Genomic DNA, 13,224 nt, shown 5'->3' on the forward strand with positions numbered 1-13,224 from the left:
TTACTTTAAAGACTCTGCACAGTCTTAGAAATGGCAAAGAAAAGGAAGCAAGATATTATACAGGTCTTTGGAATGCCCAAACGACTAAAATATTCAAACAATCAAATTCTAAACGCCAGCTCAAGGAACGCCAACTAAACAGTAAAATAAGCAGAGGTACGACTAGAGCTAAAAATACGATTAGCAGAAGCCCGACGAGAGCATAAAAAAGATTGTTAGAGGCCCTATTAGAGCATTCGCCATTCGAGAACACATTCTCAACGAGAGCATGAAAAATACCTAGCAGAGGCTCGACTAAAGCATAAAGAACACCTAGAAGCTGAGAATAGAAAACAACTACAACCGTTAATTGATCATTTGATTACTAATCTGAGCAATGCTAATCCAGCATTGGTCGAATTAGTGAAGTGTTGGTCAAACTGATTTGAATTTGTCTATAGGTATTATTAATTGATTTCCATTTACCATTTACCATTCATAATTATTTACCAATTCATTTTCAATCATAGTTCAAACATATTTTTCTCTATTCAATTTATCAAACGTATAGTACGTTTTCGCTACATCTAAGCACTATTTTTGTAGCGCTGCACTTGGCCAAATTCGCAAACTAAACATCAAAATAATGAGTTATAACGCAATTTTTTCTTATCATTTTCTTCTGTTTTTTTTTATTCTCTTGAAGCAAATGGGGAGTTTTGGTAGAAATAACAAAATAATATTTTCAAAAAGGTCTTGTAAAATTGTTCAGCATTTACAACGAATTGACTTGGTTTCGATTTTTCTTTTCATAACAAATCAAATATTGTTTGCCCATAACAAAACGGATTTGAGATTAGAATAAATCTTCTTGTGTGCTTCCGCTGGGTAGTTTTTCATCCGATAACCAAGACATGACCCATGCAGATGTGTCTTTTCCCATCCAAAGTATGCAAATCAAAAATGCCTCTAGTGTACCGAGTGTGATGCCAGCCAACACGTCAAGAATGTGATGACGATAGAGTAGCAATCGTGATAAGGCAACACTGGTGGCCCATGCAAATAATGGTGGCCAAAACAATAATGGCATTGGATCAAGTGCGGTGAAGAAACACAATATGAAAAATGCCCGTGATGCATGACCCGATGGAAAGCTAAACTTATCCGGTCCAATGGTAAGGAAGCTGTCATCGATTGTTGGACGCCTTCGTCGTGTTGCCGCCTTAATGCCAGCTACAAAAAATATATCTAAGATGAGGCCAACAAATAGATTCATCTGGGTTTGATAGTAATTTGGATTGTCAATCAGCCAGCAAATGGCCAACAAAGCTGACAACCAAACCAGTCCATGGCAAGAATACTGTAAAGCAACGAAAAAATTATACATATGATGAAATATCTGTTATATGAAACAATCTTTTGATTAAAAGTACATATTTGCTCCAAAAATATGTTAAGTAATTCGGCTCAAGATAACAGTGTGAATGAAACAACGATGAATAATCATTTTGTTATGGAATCGATTTACGTGGAACTGTAGAGAAAAAAAAAACAGCGAATCTACTCACTTCCAAGAATTTGCAGTGCGTTTTAAGCGATCGAATTGGAACAAAATTTAAACTAAACGATACAAATCGTTTGGTCCATTCGACATCTAATGCCAATAGTTTTTCCAGCACCGGTGGAATATCCCTCTTTTCGAATTCGTCTTTTTTTGAACGACCTTCCATATTTGGTTTGTATTTGTTCTTGTAATTCAAGATGACTGTTTGTGATAAAGGGAATAAAATGCAATTAATTTACGTGTTCGAATCAAAGTGACCGTTCGATGTGACACACAAATCAAATGATTAATTTATTTACCCGAACGAATGATGATTTGTCAACCAATTGATTGTTTCACCCTTCAAATTTCAATCCAATACGAACAAGAGCAAAAAAAAATTTCTTTCTTTTCACCCAGAAATTGTTTCAGCAATCGAAATTAATAGCAACACAAATTCCACTTTGACAATTCGGATTATAAATACGTTCACATACGTGTGAGTCATTTGAGAACGCAGCGTTGTCGACGGAGTAAACAAACCATTATACAAACATAGCGTTTTGACAAAAAAAAACTGCTGTCGTCGCTCAAAACGAACCGAGTTCGAATTGAAAATGGCAGTTAAATTATTCAGAGCGTTGTCAATTGTTAGACGGTCAAATGGAATGGATTTTTTTTAATGAAAAAAAAAACTTTTGAGGTTTTAATCCTTTTTTTCATGTGATTGGTCAATCGATGCTTTCAAAGAAATTCAGCATGACTTTTTTCAGTATGAAATTTGCTTTTAACGAATTTGATATGAATGACTTTGAATCTCATTGGCTACATAAAATCGGCGAAAAACATCGCATGGTGTCTAAAAATCATAAGCCGCAAAAGAAATTAAAATGTTGTCACATTCATCATTGCTATGCATAATCGTTGTGTTCGTCTCCTAAATGACCTTCAATCGATTGTTCTCGCACTCGTCTCGTCTCAACGTGTACTTTCTTGTTGCGACGGTTTGAGCACACCAAACATACCGGCCTATGATTTGTGTACGGTTTTGCCGTTAAGCAATGGCTAGCGAAAGTGAACAAAGAAATGACGAAATCACCAAGCATTTGTTGAACCTCACACGGTGTGTGCTCAACTCAAATGGCAAAAAATCTCCCTACTCCTCGGTGTGTCGATGTGATAACGGTGAAATGGTGCACAAAATTCTCCGAGCCGAATGTGATGAGAGCATCGAATGAGGTGCGACACAGCACAATCTGAAACTGAAATCGCATTCACATTTTAGTATTTCGATCCGATACTTGTTTTATTAACCGAATAAGAATATTCAGAACAATTCTTTTTTTTGTAAATTTATATTTTTTTTTAGAAGAAATCAACTCAGCTGCCATTTTCTTTTCATTTTTTTTTTTATTATCTTGATATCTCGTCGTAATTACGTGCATTTTATAGTTCTAAATATCTTTTGTTTTGTAGATAATACAAAAACTTTCGATAGTAAATTTTCTTTGAAAAAAAAAACAACAACCATACAACGAAATCATCAAATCACTTCATATAAAAATTGTATTCACGCCAATTGGAAACATAAAAAAAAACAAGAAAACCGTTTTCGACACGACATTATTCAATTTTTTTTTTGAAAGCGATTTTTTTTTCTATCTCTCTACTTCTTCGTTACGTTATTATTTGAAATAAACGAACTAAGAACTTTTTTTTTTGCTAACGCAATGAGTGCTTTGTTGAAAAATTTGCACGTGCATTTCGATGACGATGTATTGTCCGAATCGGCAACGAAATCGATTATGGACGATGAATTGGCGGGCGAACGGAACGGTGTCATTTTGCCAACACCACCAATGATGCTAAATTATTCACGTGAAAAATTGCTGGAATTTGGCCTGAGCAAAGCATCGAAAGAGCCACCGAAAATGTTTGATCTCAGCGGTGCTGACGACAAACGTATGGAAAAAATCCGATATGTGCTAAAGAATAACGATATTTGGAAATCACGGAGTAAGTACAGTTGATTCTCTTTTTTTTTCGTTTGTTTGTTCGTTTTGCGATTTTTCGTTTCATTTCACTAGCAAAAGATGAAATGATTTTCGGTGTGGGGATTTTTCGGTAGTGAATTCTTGTATGGGGAAAATAGTATACGTTTTGTATGAAAAAAGTCAATTTTCATCAAATTCAAAAGAAATATGGTCAAACAGTACCGAAAAACGATAAATTCTATGGACGTTTTTTTTTTTGGTGTGTTGCTATCTCATGTTCCGGTATCGTTATAGAAAATGGCGCGACCGACGGAACGGTTGTATTGAAAGGTGGCGTTGCTGAGAACAATGCAACACAGAAAGATCAAGCGCGTACCAATTTCCAGCAAATGATTTCGGCCGCTGTTTCGAATGCACAACAACAAAATGTTGAATATGCAGCGGCAACGGCGGCAACATCGGCGGCGGCAACAAATCATCGACGACGCATCGGTAGCGGTCGCATACCAGACCAAAATTTTACCGCACCAGACAATGCCTATGCAATCGGAATGGATGTCCGTTATATGCGTAATAAATTGTTTAAGGAGGATGGAAAAGTGGTGAAAAATTGGAAATCGGGCAACGATTTGCACTGGAACTTCTCGCAAATGGCAAAACAAGCATCCGATTTTGACAACGCTGACGCCAAATCCGATGAACCAGAATGGGCAAATTGCGGTCCAATATCGTGAGTTGAGCAGTTTTTTCTTTCTCTTTCGTTTCACACTTGAATTTAGATTTTTGTTAGCTAATTAGCTACACTTTGGATTTGCTCATTTTGGATTTGTGTTTTGAATTCAGAGCATTGAATCGGTTTAAATAGCGATTTTCCAATTCAAACTTCATTCCATTGAAATTGTCCACATTTCTCACTGAATTTTCTCTTTACGAATATTCTTCGCAGAAAACATGACATCATTGAATTGCATGGTTTCGATGGGCCGGAAGAGGATGATACGTCGAAAAGTGAAAATGATCCAACACCGCCACCGCAACGCAACAGTACGCCGTCGAAGAGTTCACAGAAAAAAACCGTTAAGGATGACCACTTCAATTTTGAAGATTTTCTCAAACTCGATCTACCGCCATCGGTAAACTGTTCGCGTGATCTGGGCGCTGGTGAATCACGATTCTCGCAATGGTTTGGTCGCGATAAATTATCGCATTCGAATGGTAAATTTGCTGGCAATGCATACGAAGGTAAAACAACACAACAATTCTTTGACTATCATCAAAAATCCAATCAAAAGAAGATGAACGCACCGAACAAACTGCGCAGTGTCAACGAATTGGAGGCTGATTGGTGTCCACCGCAAACGTTGCATCAAGCGAAAGTCAAAGAGCAAAAGCCGCAACCGACTCAAGCAGCTCCGCAGCCAGACATCAATGCGATCCGGATGATGCTCAATCAATTGGCCGCCGCAACCGTTTCGCCGGCACAACGTTCAATGAACTCGGCCCAATCAAACTTTTTGCTCAGTTTGATTAACAAAGGTGCCGAGAACTTGTATCAGTATCGGTTGTCACAAAATGCCATCATGGAACGGCCCGATGCACAACTGATGCTACATCGTAAGTTAAGAATTTGGTTTTTGTTTCACAATTTTGTTTAGGTTTTGTTGCCGCATTGTTGATTGTCAATTTATGTTTTAAATTGACATTTCCCAATTGAAACTTCATTTCCATATTTAGGTTTGGTCAATGGTGAACTCACGCAGTTCCACATACTGCAACAGATCAACAATCCCAACATTCATCAGCGTGATCGCGACACTCTGTTGGCCGTGTTTGCATTTTGGAATGAAAACCAACAGCGTTTGGTTCAACAGCAGAAGCAAACGCATTTGTACAAGGAACAAATGAGCCAACAGTTGCGCCAGTTGCAAATGATTCAGATGAAAAATGGTGGTTACATGCAATCACCAACGCCACAGGAGCTACAGATTCACACGCAAAACATTATGCAGAATGCCATGTACAAGAAACAATTCGAGGATCAATACCGCAATTTGCAAAATTTGAAAATTGGCAACCAGACAAAGTTCCAATCGTACAAACCGAACAACAACTTCATGTCCAATCAGCCGTACAACAACAATCGCTTCAATTATAAGGTAAGATGGTTGCCTTGGGATTGACATTTTGTCTGGTTGTGGTGATTGTTTTTTTGTATTTTCTTCGATTTTTTTCTCTCATTTCTTTTTTTTTTCTTCTTCAAAATCATTTTTGATTCAAACACTTCTTCTGAATTTTTCCATTAAAGTTAAGTCTTTGAAATATTTTTATTTGCTAAAAACCCAATTTTATTTAATCAAATTTTATTTCAATTATACAATTTGGTTTTTCGGTCTTTTGTTTTCACAGCAGCAGCAGCAGCAGAAGCAAACTCAATTCGGCCAAAATGGGTTGCAGTTCATTCAGTCGCAGAATAAATCGTTATGGAATCGCCAAAATCAGACCAATGCCACTGGCAATTTTCCATTCATGAATGGTTCGAGCAGTGGCGGTATGCGCAACACCAACGATCTATTCGATGCAACAATGCCATCGTTCGCAAAGTTCGATTCACCAACCATGGGCGGTGACAAAATGTCAATCACCGTTGAAAAGTAACTTCATTGTCCGGTTGTCGCGCACACCGCATTGATGCAATTGAATCATCATCCATTTTTTTCTTCTTCAAAAATCCATTTTCAATTACATTTTAAATACCTTTTTTTCATTCTATTACTAGCAATTTATTATACTTATATTACGTTTTCGCTATAAAAACAAAATGGGCAAATTCCATTCGAAACTGAGTCAAAATAATCCATGTATCATCCAAGAGGATGCAATGTAAACAACAAAAAAGAAACAACAACAAAAGAACAAACACAAATTACCTGTTTAAAACGATTGTCGTAGTACAAATGTGGTAAAAAAAAAACAAAAAATCCTTCATCTTCTTTCACAAAGAAACTATAATTTTGGCTAAATAAAAACAAACAAACATTGAATAAAATTAGAAAAAAAAAACAACTGTCGAATTATTGCATTTACAGTAGGATTTATATCTGTGTTTGGGGCATTTAATTACTCTTAATCATAAAGTCTACGTTGAATAGAAATTCACGAGTTTTGGTAAAAGTGTTATTCGAATGGGTTTTACCTCATAAGAATCATGGTCGATTTAGAAGAATTTATCTTGTTATTCTTCGGCTTTTGATTTATCCGCTTCTGACTTGGATTTTTTATCTTCTGCATTCGATTCATCCTGCTGTTGTTGATTTGGTGTCAATTCTGAGTTTGATTGTTTATTTTCTGAGTTCTTCGATTCCACTTTTAGATTTTTTTTTCCTTTTTCTAATTTTGGGGTGAATTTGAACGCTTCGAATGGCGTTTTTTGTATCGATATTTGCTTTTTATTCAATCGAACCCAGCTGTCGCCAATGAAACCGAAACCACTCTAACCTTTGATCAATTTCATCAGGGATGAGACAAGATCAAACGATGGGGTTTTCCATCACCGGACCACCAACGACGGTTCGCCGGTTTTACTTCTAATTTTTTCATGACATAGCAATTGTTGAGGTGTCAGTTTAAACTATGACCACCTCACCCGTTCTTTCCTCACTCATAAAATGACTGAATGCTTCGAAGAAACTATTGAAACATGAGCAGTACTAGAATACAATAAATATCACAAGATCTAGTATGACAACCCTACGGCACATACCATTCTGTTTATGTTTATTTCTCTTTGTTCATTACAGGATAAAAACAACGATGAAATAATGGAAATAAAATGCATTTAAAATAAGAAAAAATGGAAGTTAAAGTGTATAAAAAAAGCTAAATTTGGTGATTATTTATTCTCAAAGAATCGAATTTTGTTCGAAAAAGTGATGTCAATGACTTTGCATGGTCTGGACACGAATTCACACTCTATAACAACATCACCATCAAACGTACCCAGAGAGAGTGAAGGTAACCAATTTGTTTATACATTGATTGAAAATTTCAAATTTTCGTGAAATTAAAAAAGTTGCTAATTTAATTCCAGTTGGAAGTTCACACCATTCAAGCAGTCGATCTGATACAAATCGATTAAATGTGAATGAAAAGTCAGAGGAAGATATGGAGTATGACAATGCTATATCATATTGTCGTTTTTGTAATCAAAATGGTCATGAAAAGGCTGCAAGGTATTATGCAGGTCTGTATACGCGACTGTGAGAACGGCGTAGTAGGAAAGAGTCGAAGTTAATGGATCAACAACATAAGAAACGGTTAGAAAAGATGCAAATAGAATATGAAAAAAAGTTAGCAGCGATGAAAGATAAATTAAAAGAAAAAAAAAATTGAATGCAGATATTGGGCTGCGAAATGACTTAGTTGCATATTTAAAGCAACAGAAAAGTACTAGAGAAATTGACGAAATACTGAAAAAGTTTGAATAAATGAATTGAATGACTTGATTATACTTCGCCAATTAGGGTACAATTTCATTCAAGACTGAAACATACAGATATATGTAAATTTTTGGCTAAATAAAGATTAAAGAAAAAAATTAAATTATTACATTTACAGAAGCATTTAATTACTCTTATTCATAAAGTCTACGTTGAATAGAAATTCACGAGTTTTGGTAAAAGTGTTATTCGAATGGGTTTGACCTCATAAGACTCATGATCAATGTAGAAGAATTTCTCTTGTTCTTCTTCGGCTTTTGATTTATCCGCTTCTGACTTGGGCTTTTTCTCTTCTGCATTCGATTCATCCTGCTGTTGTTGATTTGGTGTCGATTCTGAGTTTGATTGTTCATTTTCCGAGTTCTTCGATTCCAATTTCAGATTTTCTTCCTTTATGCTGATTTTCGGGTGGATTTCAACGCTTCGAATGGCAATGTTTTGGTCGATATTAATTTTCTTTTTATTCAATCGATCCCAGCCGTCGCCAATGAAACCAAAACCACTTTGACCTTTGATTAATTTCAGCGATAAATGTGGAATCTGTTCATCAGGCTTTGACTTGATATTTTCTGTGCTCACAATGATACCGGCACTATCGCATTCAATGCTCGTGACGTTGGCACAGTTTGCGTTCTGAACTTTTGAGTAGTCTGTTGATTTGACCGCGTTCGATTGTGATGAGCCAAGACGAAACGATGGAATAAAACCGGACCACCAACGACGGTTTGCCGATTTTGCTTCTGATTTCTTTTGTGTGACATAGCAATTACTGCAACCCGCACACGGTTCAGTATATGTTATTTTGGCCGCACAATTCCACGTAATGGAATCATCGAATGCATTGAAGATGAATGTCACATAATCACGTAGCCCGCCAACGTACCAATATCGATCACGTCGATTGAATGCATCGGTAAATGCACTCCATTCGAATGAACTCAACGCATAGACGGGTTTTGCTTTCACATTTGATTCAGCATCGATGAGTTCGATTTTCATCACGTCTTTTGGCACAACATTCCCCAGAACAATGGCCAATGATGCATCAGCCAAGCCTTGAACTCGCTGCAATTCCGATGAATTTGTGAAATTGAACAACTTTTCACCGAATGTACTCTGCCGGCCAACGGGCAAAACACCAATCACAGGGTGGGATTCGTTCAAGTGAGGTGGTCGTCGGAATAGACCTACGGAAGGATGACAAATGGTAAGTTTTTTTTCTTCAAAGGGAATTGGGTTGGGAAATTAAAATAAACACTGGCTGAACCAGCCTCGTTCACGCAATCAAAGCTGGTTCGTTTTACATGAACCCGATCTAGCTACCTGTTACAATCTCCGACAGCGTTCCATCGCCACCGGCACATAAAATGGCCTGTGGTAAGGTCTCTAACTCTTCAACATATCGTCTGGCATGTCCCTCGGAATCCGTTTTCACGATATCAATACTCAATCCACCCAAATTCAAAATTGGCGCACAATATTGCTCAAACTGTTTTGAAACCCAAAGAAAAAACACAACAATATCTTCAATGATTTGCCTCGAGCTGGCGGTATTCCAATACAAACCGTGTCTGCAGCTGATTTTCGATCGGCAACTGGATTCAAAATCACTATAACCTTTGGAAATGGCTGATTGGCTGGTTGTGTTCTATCCCCATAAATCGATGCTTCGGCACAATAATTCCGCATGAGCTGATTTATTCTGCAATTGCATTTACACTGATTAATCGACAAATTGAAATGCGATAAAATGATGCAGCACTTACTTGTATTTTTCGTTGGCATAATTGATGCCATATGTGATTGCAGCCACACCAAATAAAGACTTTTTCCAATGGTTTTGAACACCTTTGACGAGTTTCGTTATTCGAGCCATCGTTTAGACATTGAGGTTAGGTGTCAAATTGAACATTTGACAGTTGTGCATAAACACATTTAGCAACAGCGAAGCGAAGCTGTCACATTTGTTTTTATCGTATTTAACCCAAGAACAACATATATTCCGGTATGACATCAAAACCACTGAAACTAACGCTCGATTTTAGGTGATTTAATTTATTTTCGATTTTTCTCTCTCGTGAAATTCATTTCTCATTGTATTTTTCATTTGATTTTCAGCGGCGGAGCGGAGAATTTGTTCGACAATGTCAAATCACGAAGTATCGAACTGGATGGTAGCAAAACATGTGAGTCATTGAACAAAGAATGAATGCATTTCATGCAATTATCACTGGATTTGATTGATTTTTTCTTGTTGAACTAGGGAAAATTCGCGACTTCTTAATTTGGATCAAAGACAACCTGTTGAGAGAACGGCCCGAACTCTTCATACAAGATGATTCAGTGTGAGTAATGCTGATTCAAAGCATTAATCAAATTGCATATTAAGATTGATTGATAGTGATTGCTTGAACATTTTGTTTTTATGTTATCGATTGTTGTTTTACAGGCGACCGGGAATTTTAGTGCTGATCAATGAAACTGATTGGGAACTCATGGTTCGTGATTTTTTTTTCTGGCTTCATCACTTTATATACGTTTTGTTACTCAAACTAATGGTGTACGTGTTTTTGGTTCTTGATTTTCAGGGTGAGCTCGACTATGAAATCCAATCGAATGACAACATTTTGTTTATATCAACGTTGCATGGAGGATAGATGACAACATTTGATACCGCAATTTTTAATGATAATAAAAACGAACGATGCAAATTATTTAAATAAAGTCATATTTTGTGATTTCATATTTTTCGTACAAAATTGTCCATGGTTTTATGTTTTGTTCAGTATTTCTTTGTCTCGGTGATGTCTCCGGAATTCATCTCCAAAAAACCATTTTGCTGGAACTTCAACGTTTTTTTTTTGTAAAAATACATCGACATTGTTTTTCTCTCTGTTGTCATCAGACATGTTGTTTGTTGGTTATTTGTCCAAACTATTTATTAGCAATTGTTGTCATCCGTATGAAAAGTACGGGTGTTTTATAATCCAAACTGTTCAGCATTTTTTTCTATACCGGTGTTTATTTTATTCTTTGACTTTCCAACTTTTACCACAATGCGTTTTCTCTTTGTGGGTGTTTTTGTGTGAGAAAAAGAAAGAGACAGAAGTAGATACACACACATAGACAGACAGATAGAGACACATAGAGATAGGAGGCGGAGAGAGAGACACACATAAAGAAAAAAAGCGAGGGATTCAATCCATTCATTGTTGATGCCAGGCATCGTGCTAACAAATTGCTCAAATCACAACTTTCGGCAAACACACATTTTTTCTTCTCTATCTCTAAAGTAAAAGAAGAAATACGGAGAAAGAACGCTTCTCATGGTTTTGTCAGGGGAAACTTTGACAAAATTTGATAAATCATTCTAGCTAGTTTCTTTTCATCATCTGTTCAAATACTAAATAAATGGAGATATCAATTGTGGATAGAATGAAAAAAAAAAATCAAATAAAAAAAAAGTTTCTACACTCACTGGGAATCGATCGGTATATAGAGCTGATATGAAGAGTAAATATTTTTTTCATTTGTGTGCCACTCTTATAATTCGCTAGAACAATGTCGTGCACAAGTTGAGTATATAAGTCGTGCTTGACATATATGTCATGCTTATGAGGGAAATGATGAGCAATTTATGACTGAATAACTTATGTTATGAAATGATGTTTCTTATATCATGGACGTAATGCTGATCCTTTGTTACCATTTTTTGTGTGTATGAATGTGTTGCTGTTGTTGTTGTTAGCGAACATCACTAATGGAAAATGAAGCACCGCTTTTTTTTAGCTTTGTCTTTTTTTTTTCTCTAAGCATTTCGAATGTTGGATTATTATTATTTGCTGTTTGCTAGCGAAAGATAGACTACTGGGCTATTGTCATTGTTATGGTTTACTTCATACATTTATTTATTTATTTTTATACGTTGGCATTATTCCGAAATGAACGCATATCATAAAAAGAGAGTTTGCATTGCAAATTCGCTGAAAATCCATTTAGCTTTGATTTTTTTCCCGTTTGTTTGTTTATCTGTCTACTTTTACTTAATTTTTCGGTCTGAAATAAGCCATTAAAACTTATGAATGCACGATATTCGTGGATGTGTGTGTGTGTGTGTGTGTGTGCGTGTGATAAGATTTTTTCTGAGTTATTATTTTGCGCTGATATCGTAACAGGCGAAATATGAATTAATGTAGAAAATTTTGGTTTTTAGCAAGATAATTTGCAAATTATGGTATTATATTCGGATTAGTGGCACTTTTTTGAATAAAAAAAAAGTGAATTGATTTAAATCAATCTTATGTGTTCGACCTACATCTTGACTAAGATAGTAATGAAATTTTTCCACTAATCAGATTCTTCTTTAAACTAGTAATGAAATTTAAATGAGATTTTGGATGCTATTCTGTGATTGATAGACATTTTTATTCGACTTATAAATTATTCCGGTAAAAAAATGATAAAATGATCAAATTGGACTTGGTCTCATCAGTTCCGCTCATTATGAATTTATGATAAGAAGTTTTTCAACACATAAATGGGTCCGAGTGACCCAGGGTTATAAAACACTTGCTACTTCAAATATCGATATCGAACAATTTCTCCTCTTTCTAACGTATCCATATTTTATTAAGTGTGTCTCATTTGAGGATGTGAGCACGTAAATGAAATCAATTTAAATGACATATATTGATAATCCCTCCAATTGAATGCCATAAGTGAATTTCCATCGGAATTCGAAATTCGTATGATATGTGAATAAAATAGCATCGTTATCGGGGGCGTACGAATGAATCTGGTTTTCTTCGAATCTCGAAAATAGCTTGCCCTATTTTAATAATGAAACAAATTTATTTTTTATCCATACGGCAACAACAACAACAACAACGGTTCTATCGATTTCAAGAAGTACTTGATTCAAAAGGTTGTGTATGTTGTTTCTGTCTTACGTTAGTCGGCCAACCTCCCCTGTTCGCCAAAGAAAAGAAAAATCATAAACCAGGACAAGAGAAAGAAAAAAACCCAGCACCAATTGTTGTTTCAACAACGAACTCGTTTGAATGGTAAATGTTTGGAGTCGAACACACACAGCTCACGTGCATTTTATTAGGGATGATCAAACTTTTTCCTTCGAAAAATTTCATGTAACACGATGATTTTGTTATGAATAAAAAAAAACGATGACGGGCGACCAAACGAGAATGGCTGTGTT

General features: G+C 36.0%; 4 protein-coding genes across 6 annotated transcripts; 2 read left to right on the plus strand and 2 right to left on the minus strand.

The window, feature by feature from the left end:
* Positions 1-641: 641 nt before the first annotated feature.
* LOC129574865 (polyisoprenoid diphosphate/phosphate phosphohydrolase PLPP6) lies at positions 642-2,130 on the minus strand. The gene is made up of 3 exons (XM_055457399.1): positions 1,843-2,130; positions 1,548-1,744; positions 642-1,339 (listed from the first exon to the last, which is right to left on the minus strand). Exons 2-3 carry the CDS (start codon positions 1,707-1,709, stop codon positions 836-838), a joined length of 666 nt encoding a protein of 221 aa, XP_055313374.1. The 5' UTR covers positions 1,710-1,744; positions 1,843-2,130; the 3' UTR covers positions 642-835.
* Positions 2,131-2,268: 138 nt separating this feature from the next.
* Positions 2,269-6,433, plus strand: LOC129574863 (uncharacterized). Of its 3 annotated transcripts, none has more exons than XM_055457395.1 (5): positions 2,269-3,538; positions 3,811-4,246; positions 4,463-5,130; positions 5,251-5,672; positions 5,923-6,433. In XM_055457395.1, the coding sequence occupies exons 1-5, from the start codon at positions 3,253-3,255 to the stop codon at positions 6,169-6,171; spliced, it is 2,061 nt and encodes a 686-aa protein (XP_055313370.1). In that variant the 5' UTR covers positions 2,269-3,252; the 3' UTR covers positions 6,172-6,433. The 3 variants fall into 3 exon arrangements, with proteins under 3 accessions (XP_055313370.1, XP_055313371.1, XP_055313372.1); XM_055457396.1 differs by having other exon boundaries at positions 2,686-3,538; positions 5,926-6,433; XM_055457397.1 differs by having other exon boundaries at positions 2,742-3,538; positions 5,929-6,433.
* A 1,685-nt stretch (positions 6,434-8,118) lies between these two features.
* On the minus strand, positions 8,119-9,917 carry LOC129574864 (acylglycerol kinase, mitochondrial). Its single transcript, XM_055457398.1, has 4 exons — positions 9,779-9,917; positions 9,579-9,714; positions 9,336-9,501; positions 8,119-9,199 (listed from the first exon to the last, which is right to left on the minus strand). The coding sequence occupies exons 1-4, from the start codon at positions 9,886-9,888 to the stop codon at positions 8,160-8,162; spliced, it is 1,452 nt and encodes a 483-aa protein (XP_055313373.1). The 5' UTR covers positions 9,889-9,917; the 3' UTR covers positions 8,119-8,159.
* On the plus strand, positions 9,900-10,771 carry LOC129574867 (ubiquitin-related modifier 1 homolog). Its single transcript, XM_055457400.1, has 5 exons — positions 9,900-10,057; positions 10,131-10,198; positions 10,276-10,357; positions 10,462-10,510; positions 10,601-10,771. The coding sequence occupies exons 1-5, from the start codon at positions 10,020-10,022 to the stop codon at positions 10,667-10,669; spliced, it is 306 nt and encodes a 101-aa protein (XP_055313375.1). The 5' UTR covers positions 9,900-10,019; the 3' UTR covers positions 10,670-10,771.
* The last annotated feature ends 2,453 nt before the right edge of the window (positions 10,772-13,224 follow it).

Source organism: Sitodiplosis mosellana, unplaced genomic scaffold (assembly GCF_009176505.1).
Source record: "Sitodiplosis mosellana isolate CC-2019 unplaced genomic scaffold, AAFC_SMos_1.0 Smas_scaffold_6165, whole genome shotgun sequence".
Taxonomy (NCBI): domain Eukaryota; kingdom Metazoa; phylum Arthropoda; class Insecta; order Diptera; family Cecidomyiidae; genus Sitodiplosis; species Sitodiplosis mosellana.

Bases quoted from the DNA above. Each gene is read 5' to 3' on its own strand.
- LOC129574865 (XM_055457399.1), bottom strand. From the start codon at position 1,709: ATGGAAGGTCGTTCAAAAAAAGACGAATTCGAAAAGAGGGATATTCCA. The intron at 1,340-1,547 runs GTGAGTAGATTC...GTTGCTTTACAG, and splicing joins CGCACTGCAAATTCTTGGAA to TATTCTTGCCATGGACTGGT.
- LOC129574863 (XM_055457395.1), top strand. From the start codon at position 3,253: ATGAGTGCTTTGTTGAAAAATTTGCACGTGCATTTCGATGACGATGTA. The intron at 3,539-3,810 runs GTAAGTACAGTT...GTATCGTTATAG, and splicing joins CGATATTTGGAAATCACGGA to AAAATGGCGCGACCGACGGA. The intron at 5,131-5,250 runs GTAAGTTAAGAA...TTCCATATTTAG, and splicing joins TGCACAACTGATGCTACATC to GTTTGGTCAATGGTGAACTC.
- LOC129574864 (XM_055457398.1), bottom strand. From the start codon at position 9,888: ATGGCTCGAATAACGAAACTCGTCAAAGGTGTTCAAAACCATTGGAAA. The intron at 9,715-9,778 runs GTAAGTGCTGCA...ATGCAATTGCAG, and splicing joins TATGCCAACGAAAAATACAA to AATAAATCAGCTCATGCGGA. The intron at 9,200-9,335 runs GTAGCTAGATCG...ATCCTTCCGTAG, and splicing joins GCTGTCGGAGATTGTAACAG to GTCTATTCCGACGACCACCT.
- LOC129574867 (XM_055457400.1), top strand. From the start codon at position 10,020: ATGACATCAAAACCACTGAAACTAACGCTCGATTTTAG. The intron at 10,199-10,275 runs GTGAGTCATTGA...TTGTTGAACTAG, and splicing joins ACTGGATGGTAGCAAAACAT to GGAAAATTCGCGACTTCTTA. The intron at 10,358-10,461 runs GTGAGTAATGCT...GTTGTTTTACAG, and splicing joins TTCATACAAGATGATTCAGT to GCGACCGGGAATTTTAGTGC.